Here is a 23,751-nt window from a genome sequence, read left to right as displayed (position 1 = left end):
AAAACTATAGATGTTATCTATCATCTATCTATCTATCTATCTATCTATCTATCTATCATCCATCCATTATTTATCTATGAAGCCATAGAAACCATTTTACTTCTATTCCTGAGTGCCTGAGTTCATCAGACTTGGGACACTAATGTTCATCTTCAGCAACTGGTACAAAGAAGCCTCATGTTGGCAAATATTTTGTGCTTGGCTTGCCTTTAATGTTAATAAATATTTGTATATAGTTCAAAACAGATACTGAGCTGTTCTGTTCACAAGGTTCTGGTCACAAGTACTGAATAGGTACTGTGTAGACCCATGCAGATATATCCACATATGCAATAGATCCTTTTAAATGTGTTATGAGATACATGTGTTAGCTGCTGAAAATTCATTTGGCACTTTATTTGATTAATATCACATAATCATTTTTATTCCTCTTTTACTTGTCAGATATGTGGACTAAACTCTGTAATAGAAACTTAATTGAGCAGAATAATTTAGGAATACATTAGGTTGTTCATATTGATCAAGGACTTCATCGATTTTTCAGGCTTTTACTTTAATTCACAAATTGTGCTAAGGTAGTGGCGGCATTTCAGGATGTGGCCTAACTTGGTATAAATGGAGACATGAGTTTAGTGTGTCCAGATCAAATCTCCTAGCAAAGCAGCAGAGTGCTGTGGCCAGGAGCAGAGGCTCAAGACCAGGCCATCTGGATTTGAAGAGGGCCGGGACTTCTGCACTCACCAACTGTGTGACCTTGAGGACGGTGTTAATGCCTTCGGGAATGCTGGCTTAGGTTCCTACCTCGCTGGGTTCTGGTAGAGATTATATCTATTGACTGAAGAAAAGCTTTCAGACCATTGCTTCCCCATGCTATAGCCATAGGTGCAATGGCGATTATTATTGGTATACTGGTTCATCAAGCAATAGTATGATGGATAGTGCTGAGATTTTCATCCTCACCACTAAACCTGGGTGGTGGTGTGTGAGAACATCAGATCGGAGTCAGATAGACACGAGCGAAGGTTTTGCTTTGCTACTTGTCAAGTTGGATGATTTTTTTTTAAACAAATTTTTTTATTGAACATAGATGGTATACATTTAAACTATATTTGGTGCCCTCTCCCCCCGCCCCCATTTTCCCTTCCCCCTCCCACCAATGGTTGTCCAGGTTAACCATGTCATATTCATAATTTTACACATATTCAGATTTAGACTCTCATTAATCAAGATCAGCCTTCCTCCTCTCCTATTTTTCCATTCAAACTTTGCTGAGATTTCCCCTCCATTATCTGGAGTCCCACTGGTATCCTCTGTGTTTCCAAGTTTGGGCATATTAGAGGAAACATATGTACCTTCTCCTTCTGTGCTTGGAGATTCCTAAGAAAGGTGGGAATAGATCCACCATATGATCCAGCTCTACCACTCCTGGGTATCTTTCCAAAGGGGTTGAATTCAGAGAACTACAGCAACATATGCATACCTATGTTCATAGCAGCACAATTTGTAATAGCCAAAATATGGAACCAACCCAGATCTCCATCAACAGATGGATAGCAAAACTTTGGGAAATACACACAATAGAATTCTATTCAGCCATAAAGAAGAACAAAATTATATCATTTGCAAGAAGATGGAAAGCCCTGGAGAACATTATGTTAAGTGAGATCAGCCAAGTTGGATGATTTTAAGCAACTTTCCTGGCTTCTTTCAGCTTGTTGACTCATCGTAAAAAAGGCCAGTAGTACCTACTGCATAGGGATGCTTTGAGGATTGAACAAGGACTCCATAAACAGGTCTGACACGTGGTATGAAGCCAGTACATAAAAGTTGTTAATAAATTGCTCCACAAATTCTCCACATCATCGGCCTATAGTAACAGGTGGTAACTGTGAGAATTATTACACTTCTATTTTAGTAGTTTTCTTCAAACAACTGCCCTTTGCTCATTTTAAGTAATTACTGTATTTGCTCTGAGATTTCTAGATCTGTGTGTGTATGGGGGGGGGGATTATGGAGTGTACTGGGCTTCTGAGTTACACCCCTGATCTATTTTAATTTTTATTTTGAAACAAGGTCTCCCTACATTATCACACACTATCCTCAAACCTGGGACCATCCTTTCTAGGCTTCCCAAGGGCTGGGATTACAGGGATGGGTCACTGTGCCCAGCTCCCAAGACAGTTTTTTTAAAAAATTTTGTTTCATTTTCTTTTGGCACTGGTAATTGAACTCAGGGACATTCTATTTCCCAGCTACACCCTCAGCCTTTTTCAGATTTTTCTTTGAAAAAGGGTCTATCTAAGATGCTGGGGGTCTCACTAAATTGCTGAGGCTCCTCAAATATGGGATCCTTCAGTCTCAGCCTCCCAAATACTGGGACTATAGGCATATACCACCATGTGCAACTCTAGTTTTGTATTATATAAAATCTACAGCTATTTTCCTATGTCTGAGGGGAGGAGAGAATGAGGATTAAAGGCTTACTGTGACTTTAAAAAAAAACTCTGAAAGGAATAAGATCTTATTTTTAGTTACTAAATACATTAAAAATTTCTTGATTTTAAATACTCTGAGTTTCTAGTGCTTCAGTTTAATTACTGATCTCTGATCAACCAAAACTGGAAAAGGAAATTTCCATTTCCATATTTTAAGTCTACCCTGTGAACTGAATTTCAAGCTGAATGTGATTCCTGACCCAGCACTTCAGTAGACTGTCTTTGCTTCAGTGTGACACTGACTTGGGACTGAATATACATATATAATCCCCTATTGGGTGAGGTACAAGGGTAGCATTATAATTTTAGTATCAAATACAAAAGCTCCAAATTTTCCCACGATTGAAAAATCCTACTCCACTGCAGAGAACGGCTTCTCCGTCATAACCCATCGAAAAGCCAAAGGAAAGAGACTTCTTGTGTTTTCAAACTTATATGGCGTCGGAGGTCCATGCACCATGCACGGTCAAGTTTCCAGAGGGTTTGGCCAGACACAGTGGAACCCAGAGCTTCAGGACTGTTTGGTTCAGCACTTGCTGCAGTTAAAGACTTTAGAAAGATGTAGAACTGTTTCCATCCCCTGGAGGATACCAGTTCAGGAGCGGCACGTTCATTCCAAGTATGTACACCCCAAGTATGTGCACCGTGCCAAACAAGGCCATTCTGAGATTCTATTTTCCTCATGAAGATGTTATTACCTAACATAGGATGCTTAAAATTCAAGATCTTCTTCATTTTCTGGCTTCCAAATTTTTGAGGTAGTGCCAGATGAGTCACTGTCTATGCCACTGTCTTAAAATGGGAATTGCTTAGAAAAGATTTTCAAACTGCTCATTTGAATAAAGATTTTTGAGGATGAACATATCTGTACACCAAGAGGTCGCTAGTTGTCTATTTTCAAATGCTATTTTTTTCCTAATCATTCTTTTTATAATGTCCCCAAACCTTGCTTTTGGTTTTCTGAATATGCCTATGGAATTGAGTAGACCTATTATATCTATTAAAAAGGCTAAAAATAAGCCTAGTGTGATGGCCCATCCTGTAATTCCAGTAAATGAGAGATTGATACATAAGGATCACAGGTTCAAGGCTAGCCTCAGCAACTTGGAGAAACACCACTTAAAAAAACAAAGCAAACAAAAAGGCAGAAAAAGGCTACAGATAAACCCTGAGAAATCCTTCAGACATTCAAGGATATAAGACAGGGAGGCCTGGAAAATGAATGGCATCAATTTATTTCATGATAAATGGAAAGTCCTTAGAGTCCTTAGGAATGAACCAACGAATGTGATTCCATTTTACGACAGTGACCCTGATGATAGTGAAAGGAATGAGTCAGATTGTGCTCGGGAAAACTGTCTAGACACGTGTTGGCAGTTTTTAGACATTCCCTGTGAAATGACAACTATTACATAAAGCATATTTTTACCTTTAGTTATTTCTTCCTTCCTTCTCCATATACCTGATGAGGGTTAAGGGCTATCTCCTTTGTGACCTCTTAACTCTTCATATAAGCCTCTACCACCCAGATATCAACTTATTTCTGATTGTTTTTGTATTTGCCTAAGAGCATCCAGGGAACAAGCCCCAAATCTTGTCTCTTCTTTGTTTCTCCTATCTTCCTGGGACAATATCTGTATAGAAGAGTTCCACAATGTTAATTTGAGCACCAGGTTTTTGCTTGTTTCCATAAAGGTCTCTATCATAGTGAAGACATCGTTTTTGATCACAGTATAATTTTTCCCCTATAAAATGTTCCATTGATACTGAGTTTGGGATTAATGAACATTTTTGTTGTCTTTGAATACAGGATGTCCTTCTGATAGCAAGAGTTGTAGAATATACAAATTCTTCTCACTACTTTGCAGTCCATAAAACTCAGAGCTTAAGCCCAGCTTTGATGCTCAACTAGGGAAACTAGCATTTAATGTTGGGCTTTTTTCTTTCTCTGTTCCTTTACTTGGGTCTCTTTTGAAATTTTGTTTGGATACCATTATTTCTATTTTTTCCCCTAAACCACTCAAGGGTAAATATGGATTCTGGGGTGGGGGGACTTGTAGTGTATACAAATTTGAGGGCTCTCTTTAAGAAAAAGAATGCACCATTAAAATATATAATGAGGTTACAAAGTTGAACTTTTTTATTGGGAAGGGTTCCAGTGAAGAATCTGAAATTTAGGCTTCATTAGCTTAAATTCACCTCTGAAACAATTTCAAGAGTACTGAGTAAAGATGGCAGATGGTAGGAAGATAAAAGAGAAAGGAGAGACTAAATAAGCTAATTCTGAGAATGATAAAAATTTGAGAGCCAAGAGGGTTTCATTTTTATAGAAGAGGCAAACAGAGGTGTGAGAGTCTTGTCCAAACCAACCCTTCGCATCCAGCATTGGAGTTTGTAATTCTAGTCTCTAAGACATTGCTAAACTCCTACCAAAGAAAAAAAAAGCACAGGTGTGCATAAGTTTAATGGAAGATTCTGCAAAGCACAGTCCATGATTTTAGTACTAACGCTAAATGTCACTTCATTAGTGAAGTGATTAGTACTTAGTGAAGTACTTACTTAGATTAGTACTAAGTGAAGAAATGTCACTTCAGTGGAGAAATACACATATGTTAAGTAGCTCAAAAGGCCATTATGCAACCATGTGCAAAAAGAATAATAAGGTGTTTGTCTTGTAGGTTCTTACAGCTATTCAACTTCCACATTTATTTTCATGTTTGTTTTAAAGGAATACTGATGCAATTAGGGAGATGAGAACCTGATAGAATTATATAATGTGATATTTTCTTTTCCTTCTTTTTAATTTTATTGTCCTTTCCCCACCGAGCAAATAGCTAACAGGCATATAATTAAGTTTAAGGAAGTCAACATGATGGAGATCTCAAAAATAAACACCCTGATCTGCAGAAGCAGATTAATGCAGTGCTAAAAGCTATAACTCCTTTTGAGAATCAATGGAAGGTTCAGGGGCTTTTCATCAAGAGGCAAGCAGAAGGGATAAGAATTCAGCATGCTTCACACCGAAAGAAAAAATTACCACTGCTGTGATAGATGGTTTGAAAAAACCCCATCAAGTAGGTGACTAGATCTCCCAGCCAGACCACAGTCATTGGGGGCTCTAACTCCAAAAAGGCCAGTTGAAGAAGAGGTAGGAAAGGAGTGAGAAAACATCTTGCAGATTCTTTTGTACTGCAAAGGAATGGCTTCCAACGTCCTTCCAGCTTGAGTCCCTGGTCCAGATTGCTACTGAAGGCAGGTGTGGTGAGTTGTCTCCCAGGAAGTTGAAAGTGAAGGAAATAAGATTGCCCTCAGAAAATTATGCTGTGGCATCATCATATAAATGATCCAAGCAGAGAAAGCTAACGTCACCTTACAGCCACAGGACCTGAGTGTGCACGGCAGACTTGACAGAGGGGACATTAACCTGGCTCACTGTATTAATTTACCTGGAGCATGGAAGGATGAGTTAAGAAAAAGCTGGAAGCTTAGAGAAGGAGCATTCTGAGACCTGTGGTGGTGGCGGTACTGTTGTAGCACTATCTTGGGAAGAGGGAGCCGTAACCTGTAAACCTCAGTCCCTCAGGGTTGCGTCGGCCTTAAGAAGGCTGACCCTGTAGGATGGATGAGCCAAGATGTTTCGGCTGGATGCTATTAACATCAAAGTCATTTAAATTTCCTGATCCTTTGCTCACCAAGCAACCTTCTGATTATTATCTGGCTCTGCACAGAGACTTAATTACAGGAAAGAGAATACACTGGTCATAAGGACTTGAATATTCTGGACACTGCAATAGTTATTTCATACCATGGATGAATAAATAGACATTTGGCCACAATTTACCTCTCTCTATAGTTGTCTCCAAGAGAAGAATTTGCTGATTATGTGTGTATCTCAGGAAAAACATAATGATCCTATCAACTAACTTCATTATATGCTTACTAGGTTGCTGGGGCTATCTAAATATTTACATGTAGTAATTAAATTTTATGAACAGTCCTATGAAGTCAACAGTCATGCAGATTATAAAGATAGAGAAAACACAAATACATAAGATTATAAGTAACTTGCCTGAGATCATCTTGGTCAATTGAGAAGAAAACTAAACTTTGAACCCAGAGGTCCAAGTTTTAGACCTTGGCCCATAATGACCAATATATTCATCCTATACTGTCATTTAATTTATTGTAGGACCCAATTTCTTATCTCTGTAGTACTCAAAGTAAAAACAAAAAGAAAAAATTTTATTTCAAAATATATCTGCAATACAACCTAACGTGAGCTGAGCTAATTTGGTGGTAAAAATGGACTGGAACTGTTATAAGATTATTAGCCATAGGCTTCCCTTATCTGACTTGGGGAGAATCATCATATTTTTGCTGCACAAATATCAAAATGTATGATTAAATGTGGTTGCTCGGTATTTTTTCATGAGTACCATTACAACGTATGTACACTGCATGCCCACTCTAAAATCCTAAAACTATTACATTCCAAATCCTATCTGGTCTGATGAGCTTCAAGTAAGGGACTTCAGACCAGTGTTATGCATAAAAAATGTGTATTCTGGTTTTATATACAGGTTAACAAATTTGGTTCATATACATCGGGCCCTGTGAAGAGGAACTTTACCTACCATTCTGGCTTAATTAAGGATCTAGGGCTGAAAAGCTGGTGGTCAGAGCCTGACAGTGGTCAAGTCCCACAGGCATGAATGCCATTTAGGGAGGCCTGGGAAAACCAGCTAGCCAGTGTGTTGCTCAGTGGCTTAGCAACTGTTGGTCCAGTGGCTGGATGGGCCACATGGACCGGTGGGTCTTTGTCTTATTGGAATCCTTTAAGATTTCAGATGATCTCTTTTTGTTGGGGACTGAAGGTTCTTGTGTTACAGCTTAGAGATGCTGAGCTATAAAGGCTATCTTTCAGAGCACACAGAAAGGTTGATGGGAGGCCCGTGTACTCATATGTACCTTACAGTGTTCTTAGTATTACTTGTTCATTCATCAAAATAAAAGTTCCACATACATTTATAAATGGCAAGAATAAAACAGCCCTGCTTTTACAAAGCTAGCATTTTAGCTCCTGTAGTTAGATAAACCTGAGTTTAAAACTTGCTCTGTCATGCATTAGCTATGAGACCTCAGGACAACTTACTTAACCTTTCTGTGCCTTTATTTCCTTATTATTATTATTATTATTATTATTATTATCAGTGGTAGTAGTAGTAGTAGTAGTAGTACTGGGGATGGAACCCAGGAACATTCTATCTTTTTTTTTTTTTTTTTTTTTTGGTGGTACTGGGATTCCTGGAAGCCCTTCTACCTCTGGGCTACACTCCCAGTCTTATTTTATATTTTTATTTAAAAACAGGGTCTCTTAAGCCAGCGCGGCTGGCTTCGAACCTGCGTGATCCTCCTGTCTCTGCCTCCCAAGCGTGGGGATTACAAGTGTGTGCCACCATGCCCAGTGGAACATTCTATCTTTGAGCAACACCCCTAGCCCCATTTTTTATTCTTTATTTTGAAACAAGGTCTTACTGAGTTGCAAAGGGCCTCACTAAGTAGCTGAAGCCATCATCAAACCATGATCCTCCTGTCTCAGTCTCCCAAATGCTGGGATTACAAGCATGCACCACCATACCCGGCTATTTCCTTATCTTTAAAACTGAGATAATAAGAGAGCATACCCAATAGGAATCTTGTAGGATTTAAGGCAATAAAGCACGTAAAATGCTTCACCAAGTGCAAAAGCCTATGTTCCTTACAAAATAGTAGCTATCATTATTATTATTATCATAATTTTTTCCATAGATAATCTTGTAAGACAATACATCTTAGCAAAAGCCTAGAGAGCAGTGGTTGATTTTGCACAGGAGAGCTTAAGTGGGCTTCGTTGAAGAGTTGGCATTGAGGGGCAATTGTAAAGAAAATGAGCAGATTTCAATATAGAGTGAAGAAAAAAGGTGCTTGGAAGGAAAGGAATGAATTTATCCTCTAGCTTATTGACTATCTATGTTGTAAGACTGTTGTGGAGTATAGAATGGACTAATATATGGATCTTTGCAGATAGCTGGCAATATTAATCCTGATTCACTAAAAAGATTGAAAGTGCAATTGGTTGATTACTACTAAACCAATATTACTAAGAACTAAAACCAGGGGGATAGATTGGAATGGCAAGGAGGGAAAACTGTAAAAGAGGTGGGGGTGGGGAACATGAATATTTAAAGGAAGAAGAGAGAGGAATACTGAGGGGCAGAGAAATACGAAGTATAGTTTTAGGAAGAAAATAGGTTGGGAGAAGACTGACTTGTTCAAACGGGCATCAAAATGGGGATAGAGAAAGCCACTCAACTTTAGCCTGAGAAGCAATGTAGTGTAATGTACAGTCCTTGAACTCAGGACACACCTGGATTCAAACTCCCTCTCTGAGCCCGACTAGCTGTCTAAGCCTTAACCACAATGCTCCTCCCCTATTATTATGAGATCTCATGTCTGTAAAATAAAAATAGTAGTATGTATGTGGTAAGAATATTGTGGAGCATAGAATTGACTAATATATGGAAAGCACTTAGGAAATTTTCTGGATGATGACACATCATGTGTACACCTGGGAAAAGAGCAATCAGTCAATGCAAATTTAATACTGGAAAAAATAATAGAGCAATCATCAAATTATTTTCCATCACTCAGAGGAGCCCTAGATATTGTGTAACAATTCAAGTTGGATTTCTGAACAAACAAATAATGTCAATGTCAGACCAATTTAATTTTCTTTCTTAGAAGAATATTGGACTCTGTAGGTAAGAAAAAAAGGAAAAGATTTAATAGAGCTGAACAAGCTGGGCTTTTTGTCTGTCTCCATCACATTCTTACGCCTAGGCTGCAAGAAATTGTATAGACCCTCACATCCCCAAAAAAGTCTTCTATAGAAAGTTAGTAAGTGTTCCACAAAACAAATAAATTTGGGAAATTCTGGGTTACTTTACTATAGAACTTCTCAAATGATTTTAATAAGGTAATATGACTATCTTGGAGTTAATATAATGTATAGCTTTTTCTAAACCTTATTTGGCTATAGCATAGAGTTGTAGAATTCAGGTTGAGAAGCAGAAGTATAGATAATATATTGTCTGTGATGGAGTTATGATTTCTACAGGGAGGTTATTAGGCTTTTAGCCATTATATGTAGAAAATGTCATGTGTTGTTCTACAGGGATAAGAGTTTAAAGGTTGTTACTTAATTCTTTTATTCATGAGCTGGACAGTGGGAATCAAGAGAACCCTGATTAAGCATGAAGTTTGACTCACTTGCTAGCTACATGGAAGACAAAAATAAAATTCAAGTTTTATTCAAAATAAGAGTCTATCAAAAGTAGAATGAAGATCAATTGGAAGAAGAAAGATTATCTTTTCTACATTACATGAGCCTTGAAGAAAAATAGAAAAATGATTTTCATATATATGTAATGTTTTTTTAAAAGATCATGAAAACATACTGGTTCTTGAATAAGAGCCCAAAGAATAAAAATAGCACCACAAAAGTAATTACTCTGCCTAGGTCACAAAAAGCTAGGGAAATGTGGCATACTACTTAGACAGGTTGGCTTTACTTTAGTGTATCGATATTTTGTGCACTTCTTTCTTATCTCTACACACTCCATTAAAGGGAAACTTTAAGTTTCTCTGGAATATAAGACCTCCAGAGCCCAGTGCCATCCAGCAAGGTCCCCATCTGGGATGTTCCTGAGCGGTTGGATGAGTGTCTTTGGAGGGGCATCTTGTAATTGCCTGAGGCAAGGAAAGCATCCTACTTCTCTTGCTGAAACCTGCAAAGGTGGGCAGAAACTGACTCTCCTCTCTAAAAGTTCTCCTGGCTGCCTGAGATTCTGCTAACTCTAGAGTTTATCCAGTATGAGTGCCATTCTAGGCTACCGAGGGGAAGATGCTACAGGACTAGAGACTGCAATCCCGCCCTTTTTACTTCTTAGGTTCGACATTTGGTATTAGAATATGGCATTTCCTAAGAATCCGTCCTAGTTAACTGACTCATAATGCACCAACCATAGTCATGTGAGGATGTGTGTGTGTGTGTGTGTGTGTGTGTGTGTGTGTGTGTGTGATCTATATGTGTGTGTATGAAAAAGCCAAGATGGAAGGACAATCATAGAAGTGCTGAAGTCCCCTGCTTTGTGCTTGTCTTGAAAAACCACATTAATGAATTAGAGGATTTCCAGGAAAAGCAACCAGGTGAGATACAGGAAAATGTTATCACATGCAAAATGAAGTGAATGATGGAGGATGCTTAACCTGGAGAGGCAACGAAGCCAGGATCAATGTAATTCTTTTGCTACTTCAAAATAAGAGCCCAAAGAATACTTCAAAAGGTAAAATGGTTAGAAATTAGGAGATACTCAACACTGACGTTAATAAATGACTTTTGTAACAATTAAAGCCATCCACCAATGGGCAAGACTACCTTATGAAAAGAGTCTTAAAATAAAATTATTTTGAACACTTACGTTTTGACAGGTGTTATGCATTTGTATTTCATGCATTAGCTTATTCAACCCTCTGAAGATCCCTATGAAATGGGAACTGTCATTATCCTCACATTATGGAAGGAAAACAGGGTGCTGGAGAGGGTTGTTATTTGTTTTGATTTCAAGGTCACACAGCTAGTAGATGGAGTAATGGGGATTTGATCCTGGAACACATGTACCAAACTCTAAAGTGCTTATTGCCAGCCTTGGTTGTCTTAGAGCAAAATCTGATGTGTCAGCGATTTATTGATTTCAAGGTTTTTGCACTGCAAGACTAGAGACCATTGTAGATAATTTCTAAAACCTTCCTCAAATTCCTGCCATACTAATGTTTAATACATTTAACCAAACCCCCATGGTCATTAGGCCCATCTGTCACTCTCCTATTTTAGTGGAGAAGTCCAAAAGTCCAGAAAAACTAGGGGATGGATGAACAATCTGACCTACAAGACAAATCTAAGGAGGTTGTATTCCTTGAGGCAGGGACTGACTGGGTAGTCCTCAATATGCAAAGGATTAGAGGCGTTTAAGTGATTTCTAAAGAGAATATAGCATGAAATAGATTTCAGCAAAAAAGCCTGGCTGAAACAAGAAGGTCTTCTCTGTGAAAATGTCTTGAAATCGACAAATTCTTTGAAGCACAATTATGAGTGAAAGAACAGGGTCCTATTAGAATAGACACCAACGCCTTTGACAGCAGCCCACCCAGCTGGCTCTCTGATGGCCTTAGCAAGCTGGCCTACTCTGAGGATGGGCCAGAATCCTGGCAAGCATTTGTGAAGTTCCTTCTCTTTCCTCCTGTCCCACTAAAGAATGCAGTAGATGCTGAAAATAAATCAAAGCCATTTTCATTTTGGGAAAGCTTTAAAACTAAATTTGACAACTGCAGTGATAGGGTCTCTCAGGTAACTAGCCATGGGGTATTGCAATAAATAACCTTATGAGATCTTTTCCAAGTGCATGAGTCAATGGCTCTTGACAGTTGCAAAGAGCCCACAGCATCTCCATTAATAAAACCATCTTGCAAAAAAAACCCCAAACATTTCTGCTCAACAAAGCTCTCGTGTATTAATTTTAGGAGCAATAAGTCAGTTTTTTTTTTACTTTAACAAAGAAAGAAACTGAATACCCTTACAAAGAGATTTTTTTAACATTTTGAAGGAATTTTTGCCTCACAGAAAATTTTTATCATAATTTCATGTCCCCACACTTCATGGCTTGTTACTCGGTCCATTACTCTTACACTTAACTCGATAAGGTCCTGGTTCCTGTGATATTAGTTTTTAGGTTTGGCTTCTCACAGCTGCCGCTTTGAAGTGCCTGATAACATTCTTAGCCTTGCACAGAGCTGGTGGCTTTTCAAGTTCTCTTTCTCCTGTTGTTCATTGTCCTGCTGTTCTCCTTACGTCTCGTGGCATGGGGATACACTAACCTTGCCCTTCCTCTGCTTTTGAAAGAGGGCTAACCTAGGGCTTTTGCAGGTGGCTAATCATTCTGTCCATGGAACTGGGCAAATTATTTGTGAAAATAATCACTTTTCTCCACAAGCATGTCAGAGTCTGATCTCCTTCGGCTATTCAGGGATTCCAGTGGGGCATACACGTGAGCAGTAATGAGGCATCTCATATGGCTCCTGCAAGCATAGATAATGCCTGTGCTCTTTCATGTATACACACACCAAAGAAAAACCCCTTTATTCTTAACGTGGTACCCAGAGGCCTACAGTCCTTTTCTTTCTTTCCCGTTAGCTTCTACTCAAAGCACTCATGGTGGGCATGGGTCTATTGCTGGAGTTTGGGGAAAGCCAATTATTTCACTGGGCCATGTTAGAGCCCAGTGAAAGTTGGAGAGGAACTCCAATTCTGGACCAAGCATCTCATGGGTTCCCCATTATGGAAAATGGCATTGTAAACATTCGACATACTTCTGGAAATATTCTATGGATAGTTAGGATTGAGAGTATTCAAGACTTTTGCTATTTTAATAGAAAATTAATTTGGAGGAGAAATAAAACAAACAGCTCCCACTTGATTCATTTAAAAAATAAAATGCTTCCAGCATTTTAAGAAGCATTTATTTCCCAATACATCTAATGGGAATTCTAGGAGAGTGAATTTAACAGGTGACTAGAGTGCCAAAGCATGCTTATAGAGGGTGAAATAGGAGCTAAAACTTTAGCTGTATTTTGAAGAGAAATGGGACAACTGATAAGAGGAGTAAAATCACAATCCCAGGTAAAACTGAGAGGAACTAGCAGCTCACTGTGCAGAGAGCATGGTGTTAGGGAGCAAAGTTACTCACAGGTATTTGCGGTGCCTTTGGGGATGGGGAGATAGGAGCCTGGACTCCAAGGTCGGCCCTGATAGTTCTTCTTGCATTTCCCACAGTCTGGACCTGTAGTGTTGTGCTCACATTCACACGTCAGCTTGCTGTTGTCATACACACACACGGTGGCGTGGAGATTACACTTGCACCTAGGCAGAGGAGAGACAAAGAGTTCACTGTCAGTCAAGTTGGTCTTAGTGGTCTGGCTCTTGGGTGGTGGCTCTGAAACCTTGCGATGCTTCAGTACCATGCAGAAGCATCTAGGAAAATGTAGATTCGCAGGCCCAGCTCTCAGATTCTTTCACCCAGTGCCTGTGGGGGAGGAGGCTCTCGTGCTTCAGCTGGTCTTCCTACTACACGTTGAGGAAACCTCATATGAGTCAGTTCAATGCAGCGCCCGCTGCACTCATCAGGAAGCTGTGTTTATATAGCCAGCATCTCCCAACAGGCATCCAAGACATTGCCACTAGCGACTGGGTTTTCTGTGTTATTATCAACTCTGTGGCAATTTCCCCTTGTTTGAAAGAGCAATATTATCTTCTTTACCTGAAATCACTAGGAAAATTCTTTTTTTTAGTTTCAGAAATTTATTAAAATTGATGACAATGTTTAATCTTCTATACCATAAGCATTCACCCAGCTACTTTTCAAGGGTAAGCCACATGTCCACTGATTATTCTCTTTGTTTTTTTTTTTTTTTAAAATAAGCCAGGTATGATGGTGCATGCCTGTAATCCCAGTGCTAGGAAAGCTGAGACAGGAGGAGCACAGTTTTGAGGCCAGTCTCAGCAATACACTCTTTCAAAAAGAAAAAGTGTTGAGGGTAGAGCCTGGAGGAAGAATGCCCTGAGGTTCAATCCCCAGTACTACTACTACTACTACTACTACTACTACTAATAATAATAATAATAATAATAAAATAACAAGAAATGTAAACATTAAAACAATTTGATATTTGGTATTATTTCATAGGTCCCAATCAGGCCTTCTCATTTTGGGCTCTAAAAGATATTTCCTCAGATCAGGAGAGTTTTTCTTTCTTTCTCTCTCTCTCTCTTTTTCTTTTCTCTTCTTTTCCTTTCTTTTCTTTTCTTTTCTTTTCTCTCTTCAAGGCTTCTCACTGACCTGGAGGTGGGAGGGTGAGACAGTAATCCTCAGACTTCAGACTTCCCACACAGCAAATAAGGTCATCACAAAAGTCTCAAAGAAACAGGCCAAATGACTCTAATAAAAGATGCTTAGAATCCTAGAAAATAAAACCCTGTGTGTGGCAGGGGATTGAAGTCATTAGTGGAGCCTTTGCCTTTGCTGTCTGTGAATAAAGACAGGGTGATATATGAGAAGCAACACTGGAATATGCAATTTCTACAGAAATGCATTCCTGCATTCGAAGCCTTTGACTATAAAATTGCAAAGGCCAACCTGATATTTGTTGAGGCAGCAGGTTATAAATCCTCTCACACCACGAATGGGCTGCACCCTCTAGAAAGGGAAAACCTAAGCTGACAGAATGACCATGTCCAGAGAGGCCAGAGGAACACATGTGGGAAGAAAGGTTCACATAAAGAGGGCTTGGGCACCAGCGCTCAGGGCTCAAGCACTAAGAAATGCCAGTCAGAACCTGAAATTGTGTGTGTATGTGTGTGTGTGTGTGTGTGTGTGTGTGTGTGTGTGTGTGTGTGTGAGATAAAATGAACTTGACCTCTTCCAGGAACAAGGACAAAAATATTGAAACTCAAGTTTCATAGAAACAAAATAAATATGGTGTTTTCTGTTTTTCCTTGGGGCAGATGTCATGAACTGGGAAAAATAACAGAATACTCATTCTTAGGTATGAACATGAAATCTGTTAACAACTGAGGTTGGTGTTTATAACGTCTGCATTAACAATGGCCAAATTTCTCTTTTGATGAACCATTGGACCAGTGGTCCATGCTTATGACAAGGAAGAAAAGAAGTGGCTGAAACCTTTGCTGAGAGCTGCAAGGCTCTCTATTAATGAGAAGGTATGGCTCCTAAATTAGTGCACGTTCACTCAAACAACCCAGAGGACCAAGCCTCAGCTTCCTTACGGTCTACCGCAATGCATAATAATTCTAGCTACACTCTGTCTTCTGTGTATTTATGAACTGTGACAAGCTGGAAGACTACCATTAAAACAATACCTATTTAACACAGACATATAAACACCACCTTTGGAAATTAACATTTTCACAATCTTAAAAATGCAGGAGAAAAAAATAGTTCAGTTAAATAGACAGAGTTTAATTATGAGCTAAGTCCTATAACAATCTTATATGCAGGCAGTTACTTGTGCTAGATTGTTTATTAAAGGATCTTTCTCCTTCTCAACATTAGCACCTTTATTTATGGGTGTGTTTATATATATGGAGGATGTTTGAAACCCAAGTGATAGAAGCACCAGCTGATACTGATTTAGCACCCGATCTGGTGTTAAAAACTCCAAATGAGGAAATGAACAATGTGACCCCAAAGAATATGTTGGCTTCATATGTGAACACCAAGACTGCAACTAGTAATTGCAAATTGGATTATATATCTTGTAACTGCTCATAGTTCCATACTTGTAGCCACTCTCTGAGTTACAGGCAATTTACATTCTAAAAAGATTATATCAGCTGACAAAATATTCTTTGAATAAGAAGGAGAATAGATAAATGGTTTAGTATTCTTTTTCTCAGATTTCTTACAGTGAATGGCTTACTTTGCCTTATTCAGAAGATTGTTAATTACTCAATGCTCTCAACTCAATTTATAACTCTTCCATACATATATACATATATACATATACATGCATATGTATATATGTATGTATATGTACATATGTATATTATGTGTGTATATATATAATTTATTTATTTATTGGTGGTACTGGGGGGTGGAACCCCGGGGCTTTCTACCTCCAGGCTACACTCCCAGACCTATTTTTTTATATTTTATTTGGAAATAAGGTCTAAGTTGCTGAGAGCCTCTCTAAGTAGCTGAGGCTGGCTTCGAACCTGCACGATCTTCCTGTCTCAGCCTCCCAAGAGTGGAGATTACAAGCATGCGCCACCACACCCAGTATGTATATATATTTAACACATAAATATATATTTAGACATGTAATATGACATATATATTTAGAAAAGCCTCACTAAGTTTTCCATGCAGGGCTCAAACTTGAGATCCTTCTGGCTCAGCCTCCTGAGTAGCTGGGATTATTAGTGAATGACTCCAAGCCCAGTTTGCCCTTCCTTAAAATCTACCCTGATCATTCTAGACACCCTGACCTTTACTCTTTTGATTTCCCTAATTCCTTCTCTGAGTTTGGCTGGTGACTTAAGGCTCTTTGTGTTTTTATGTTTCTAATCTCCTCACACAGGTCTCTCCTGCCTACAGGGAAGTGTGTGTGTGACTATCTGCCTTGTACCTGGTCTTCTCTCCTTTCTTGAGGTTCCTGGGCTTGTCATCTCATCGCTCATCCGTCATCCCTCTTTCCAACTGGCCACAGCTAGTCCTGCCAACATCACCCCATGGTCCTTGTTGGAAACCTGATGGGCACTTTTCTTTGCCTTATTCAACCCCGCAGTGGCGTAGGCACCACAGGCTGCTCCCTTTCCCCTGGCACCCTTCCCGGGGGACACACACACGAGCTCATGTTGGGGGCCTCTTCTTCTGCCTGTCCTCTGTGCATGCTATTCTTTGGGTTCAGGCCCGGCACTGTGCCACACTCTCCCTGGGCATTCTTACCTAGGTGGCCCCTTCATTTTCCTTTGGTGGTCATTAAATTTCTCTACGTTATAGATACCTTACTTCCTCCTCAACCCCCAAATAAACATATTTAAACAAGTTCAAAAATTGGAAACATTTTGGAAGATTCAGAGATTCTTCGTTATCTATAGAGATCCATAGAAACCCCTCCTTCCATTATCATCAGGCAAAGACTACTGATCAGTGCATGGCTACGTCCTTCTTCTGTATCTCCATCATGGTTCTCTGTCCTAGACTCCAGATTTATTCATCAAAATGCCTCTTGGAGCCAAGCATGATGGCACACATCTATAATCCCAGCTACTCCTGAGGTTGAGGTGGGAGGATCACAATTTCAAGGCCAGCTTGGGCAATTCAACAAGACTTTGTGTCATAAAATGAGGGCTTGGGGTATAGCTCAGTGGTAGAGTACTTGTCTAGCATATGCAAAACCCTGCATTCAATCCCCAATTAAACACACACACACACACACACACACACACACACACACACAATTAAAAAAAAACCCTAACAACAACAACAACAACAACAACAACAACAACAACAACAACATCCCCCTGGACACACAAGCTCAACATTCTCACACTGAACTCCTTTTCTTTCCTCTCTTGTCTACTCCTACTTTTGTGTTTTCTGTCTCAGTCAATTGTATAATTATAGTACCTTTCACCCGGTTTGCCTAGAATAACTCCTTCTCTCTTTACTAACACATCTAGCCTATGATTACTCAGTTTGTCACTGAGCTTTCGGAATTTCTGTTTCTTACATGTAGCAATGACCATTTTCTCAGCTGTGATTGTTGGTATGGGAGTTCCCAAACAAACAAACAAACAAAAAACAAGAATGGAACCACCATACAACCCAGCTATACCACTCCACACTATCTTTCCAAAAGAATTAAATCCAAAATACTAGTGATACATGAATACCTATGTTTATGGCAGCACAATTCAAAATAGCTAAATTATAGAACCAACCCATGTGTCCATCAACAGATGGATGGATAAAGAAAATGTAGCATTTACACCCAATGGAGTTCTACTCATCTATAAAAAAGAAAAAAAAAAAAGAAGCCTTTTGCAGGAAAATGGATGGAACTAGAAAATATTTTAGTAAGTGAATATCAGCCAATCTCAGAAAGTCAAGGATGATCTGTTCTCTCTCTAGTGGTAATTAGAGTGAAAATAGGAAACACAAGACACCCTAAATAATGGGGAGAGAAACCAATAGAATGGTAGAAGAAGATTGAGGGAGGGAGTTGGGGAGATGAAACAAAAGATTGAGAAATGAAACACTTCAAATAACACTACTATGGCCGTTTAAGAAGTGTCACTATCAAGCTCATTAACCTGTGTGGGGAGAAGGGAGGAGAGTGGGGTGGGCTATGAAAGAAAGTACATAAGATTTATATGCAGGTATGTTTGTATCAAATTAAATCTATTTGTATAATTGCAATGCACTAATAAAATTATAAAAACATCTGCTGGGGCGGGGATATAGCCCAGTGGTAGAGAAATGCTTGTCTGGGATGTAAAAGGCCCTGGGTTCCATCCCAGGACAGAAAAATGAATCTGCTGATCAACTGTCTTAAATGTTTTCCAACCCTTCAAGATGTCTCTCCTACATGCTTTTATGACACTGGGCAAAGAGACTTGCATAATGAAGCCACTGCTACCTCTGCTGCACGTACGGGCTGTATTTTAATTGCTTTTTTTTTGTTCCTCTCAGTGCAGCATGAACTCCTGGGTGGCAGCCATCACATCAGCCCTATTTACTGCAACATTCCAAGTATGTGTTAAGGGGCTTGACACACAATAGGTGCTCAAAAAGTAGCTGATGATTAGGACACTTGAACCACCTGAAAGCAGAAACTGTGTGCATGCTCTACTGTGTCTAGCATGGCAGTGGAATAATAATAGAGAATTAATAGGCATTATACTAAGTCAAGCATGCCTTGCTGTGTGCTGACAACTGCCGCTCGTCCTCACTGTCGGTTTCATAACTAACCCCATAACGGGCAAAATTCTAAGAAATTGGTGAGACCTTGTAAGCCAATTTAATTTAAACTCCAGAGATTTCACCCAAAGGCTGAAACCTAACATAAGAGCTATTCTAAAACAAATCGGAAAGACCTAGGAAAAGAACACAGCTCAAGAGAGAGGTCAACAAAGCTCTTGTGTAGCATAACTATTCTGTATACCTTTTAGCTTCAACTCTTTGTGCAAGGATGGTTGCCCCGGTTTAGTTGAATTTGAGGAGAACAAGGCTTGGGCATTGGCTGGAGCTCTTAAGATCCCCAGCAGTGGCTCTGCTGACCCAGTGAAGCTTTGAGGCTGTCTTGTGACAGTACCATGCTGGTGCTCAGCAATGCAAGTGAATCCTGAGACCATCACACTGGCCTGCATTGGAAATAGATCCCCTTTGTTTCCAACTGCTCGGCTCTTTCTCATCCCTCCCATTCTAATCAGAAGCAAAAATACTTTATTTTAAGCCTTTGCCAGGGTGGCTTTTCCTCCAATAGGAAAAAGGAAGTGGATTTCACATTGCTGGGAGATTTCTCTCAAGTCTTGGTGTTGTGACCTCCAGCCTGTGATGGGTGGAGGGCAGATTTCTGTGACATCTCACTTGTCTCTGACAGATTCATTATCCATTTCCACGGCCATCTAGCTCCCACATCGACTGTCAGGTTAGGTGGGGGAGGAATGGTGCAAGTGAAGACCTAAAAGTCCTCACCAGCAGTCAAATATCTGATGTTCTGGAGACTGGCCTATTTACCAATTCTGTTTACACACACACAATTCATACCAAGACAGGGCAGGGAGAACTAATTGACTTGCATGTACCTTGAAGATCTGCTCGTGCACCCAAATGACAAACAGCAGACCCTGTCAAACAGCCTTCACTGAGATAGACTAAAGAGAAAAGTGAGCTCCGTCCTGTGATACAAACTTAACAAACAACACCAGTGTGTTCTTGCTTTCAACCAGGTCGGTACTTCCTGTATTTTAGTGACCAGCTGTCAGGAGTCAATTTAATCTTGCTTATAAAAAGGCTCCAACATTTAGTTCTGTGCCACCTGCCAGTAGGTAAGAAAAACCCATGCAGTCTGCCTGGTTTTTCTTTATAACTTAATATATCTATTCTGGGAAGCGTGTTATCCGCCAGAATTTCCTGCCAGTTAAAGGTCTGTATAGTCTATTACTAATGTTTCAAATAGAGGCACTGAGCAAGAAGAAAAACTGGCTCTTTGAGAAGCAAGACAGGAAGTGAGGCCAGGTGTGCCGCCTGGCAGGCGAGGGCTTTGGCTACTTTTCTGGCAGGGGAGAATTCACTGTGAAGTAAAGGAAGCTGAAGCTTCAGGGCTCTTACAGGGCTCAGAGGAAGACCCCTAGCAGTGTGCTCCTGTGGTCAGATGCTTTTGTATAATTTGCACAAAAAGTTAAAACATTATGGTCATGAATGACTTTTCTTACTGCATTGAGCATCAATCCCTCCTTCCCGCTGCCATCAACAGGCATATCTCAGGCGCTACCGAGCCAGGGTCAGCCACTGGTTGATCCCGGATCCTGCCTTGAACTGGCATTAGCTACATTAGAAAAGGTGTTGGCTTCCTCTATCTCTTTCGAGACAGGGGACCAGTTATATAAGACCTCTTGTGTACTTCTGCACCTTTAACCTCCTTCTTCACGTTAACACTTGAATTTCTGGTTCCTACCTCAGCACATTATTTGAAATGGAGATTTGTACCAACATAACATAGAAATTATGAGTTAGAGTATGCGCTGGAATGGACAACCCAAGTTCAAATCCTGCTTTTGCCACTTACTTGCTGAGAGGCCACAGATGAATAACTTAACAAACAACTGAATAGTTCTAACCTTGACTGAATACTCTCAAGCACCTGGTATTGTGCTAAGAGGTCTTTGCATATGCCACACATTATTTTGTATAAACTTCACAGTAATCCTGTGAGATTGGCATTGGAAATTACAGAAGGTGCTTTTGAATATCAAAGGACTAAGAAATCCCTGAACAAGATGGAGTGGTGATTCTGCCTATGGGCAGCCTGCCTCCGGAGCTCTGCTGCCACTGCTGTGGTGTGAGGGGCATCCTGTCTTCCTAAGCCTGGCTGGGCTCCAGTTGCTTCATCTGCGATCTGGGGACACCAAATAGACGTATGTCAAAGGACTTTGTTGAAGACCAAACAAAATAACACAACCAAGCCTTTAGGATAATATCTGACGGCAAGTCAGAATAAATGTTAGTTTCAATTTTATTATTATTATTTCTAGAATTACTATGATTACTACTACTGAATGGGACTAATGATTCATTATGCAATTATAAATTAATGAGAGTCTATGGGTAGCACCTTGAGAGATCCCATGGGGATTCAAAAAGAAGATAACAGCCATGCACGGTAGTGCACACCTGTAACCTAGTACTTGGGAGGCTGAGATAGGAGGATTCCAAGTTTGAGAACAGCCTTAGCACTTTAGTGAGATCCTCAGTAACCTAGCAAGACCCTGTTACAAAATAAAATGTAAAAGGAGCTGGAGGTATAGCTAATTGGTATAAATAGCTAATTGGTATAGCTAATTGGTTCAATCTACCAGTACCCCAAAACCATAAATAACATATAGGTTTAATCTCTAAAAACACACAATTTGTTGAACAGGGAATAGAAAATATGCATAGAATAATTACAGATCAAAACTGAATATAAATCATAAATGAGATGATATTTTCTGTATCTAATCATGAAAATATAGGAAATTTGGGAAATAACACTTAGTTGTCTCTACATGGATGATGTTGTACTTTCCCTAAACCATCAGAGGGATAACCACTAGCAGTGGAGCCAGGTGGAAGGGATAAAGCTGCTATGGCTTGGATAACTCCTGGTGGTAGAGGAACCTCTAGGAGGTAGGGCCTGGTGGGAGGTCTTTAGATCATGGAGCATGCACTCAAAGGAGATAGAAGCCCCCCTTCTGTGCTGTTCTTTTGCTTCCTGGCTCAGGAGGTATGCAGTATTGCTCTTCCACATTGCTCTCTCACCATAAAATGCTGCTTCATTGGAAGTACTAAGCAATTGTGATACTTGATTACACACTAGGACCTCCAAAATTCCCAGCGAAAATAAACTTCTTCTCTTGTAAGTTAATAACCTCAGGCATTTTGTTATAGTGACAGAAATCTGACTAGCACAATAGACAATACTTATCAAAGACCATTATAGGCCTGGAACTGTAATAAATGCTTTATATACATTGTTACACCTGAGGGTTGCAGGGAACCGTGGCCCTCAGACAGTGTTCACTTCAGTTAGGAGAAGGTGGGTCACAGAGGGTAAAGAGAGCAAAATCCACCACTGTTTACCTGAGTTGTCTTACACACACCTAAACTTGTATCTAAACACAGGTATATAGAAAGCACTCAATAAATATAAGTTATTAACATCATCACTTATATTATTACGCTATTACAAAGAATCATACCTCACTTTAGTATTAAGCCATTACAACAGCTAATACACTATTACAACAAAAGCCCAGATCATCAAATGTCAAATGGCCCGATCCTGATCCCATGAGGAAAGAGAGGGCTGCAAACTTTCCAGCCTGTTACTAACCCTTCCTTCTGTAATGAAAGTGCAGAGTCTGATGGTAGCTTCTTATGGGTAAGCAGTTTTCGGAGATCATGTTTTCATTAACTATACATTGCCCAGAGTTTAATATAAAACAGATACCAGCTCATAATCTTTTGGAAGCAGCCACACCCTAACTGACCAACAAAGAGTCTGGACCATCTTGTGTTTGAATTCCTGTCTCTAGGAGGGGCATTGGGACCCTCAGAGGCTATCTGAAGTCAAGAGGATAGTTTTTGAGGTTATTCTTTTACAAGTATGTGGAATTCCTGACATAGCTCCCAGTTCATGGGGCTTTTCTTGTTTTTGGGAGAATTATTTCTGCCAAATGATTGGTATAGATTATTTTTCCTTGAAAGCAGGGAAATAGATGGCTACCCAGTTTATTCTGGGAGTATAAAATAAAAATCAAGATTTTGATCAGTTCTTCACAGACACTGTGATCTTACAGTCTTTTAAAAAATATATTAGGCAATTGGCTTGCCCCAAAATTTGATGGAACAAGGACCAGAAAGTCTTCTTTCATTTTTTAGGAAATAAATGCCTTAGATATCCCATCATTAAAAAAAAAAAAAACTCTCTAAAAGTTCCATTTAAGCCCTTCTTGAGACACTAAACTTGCCTGGAGTGAAGTATCAGATTACATGATTCACTAAACTGCTGGTTATTTTAGATAATATTAAAAATAGCCCCTTTCTATTTCCAAGCTAGATAGAGATCCTAGAGTACCACGACTATAAAATAAAAAGAGGAGCTTATAAATAGAATAACTATGGATAATGCACTGTCTGAGGTTGGTGCAGGGATATGATTGGGCTGTGTGATCAAACTAAACTCACAGGCATCTGGTTACATAAGGGGTTCCGAAGGATAAAGCATATAACAAGACAATTCCTGCAATCCAGATTGCTACTCATCTCTGCACAACCAATTGTTCTAAATGTTGAAGGATAAAGAGGTTGTCAAATTT

General features: G+C 39.6%; 1 protein-coding gene across 1 annotated transcript in view; it reads right to left on the bottom strand.

Annotated features, from left to right (window-relative positions):
- The window catches only part of NTNG1 (netrin G1), a gene marked incomplete at both ends in the record, with an annotated part of 365,829 nt that overhangs the window by 78,183 nt on the left and 263,895 nt on the right, over positions 1–23,751 (bottom strand). Inside the window, one exon of the mRNA XM_080691481.1 lies at positions 13,337–13,509. Within this exon, the coding sequence (XP_080547607.1) occupies positions 13,337–13,509 (173 nt within the window). The remainder of the gene's footprint in view (positions 1–13,336; positions 13,510–23,751) is intronic.

The sequence above is a fragment of the Muscardinus avellanarius genome (genome assembly GCF_963383645.1).
Source record: "Muscardinus avellanarius genome assembly, chromosome: 3".
NCBI classification, from domain to species: Eukaryota; Metazoa; Chordata; class Mammalia; order Rodentia; family Gliridae; genus Muscardinus; species Muscardinus avellanarius.
Note: the sequence above shows the minus strand (reverse complement) of the source record. Positions and strands in the feature narration are given on the sequence as shown.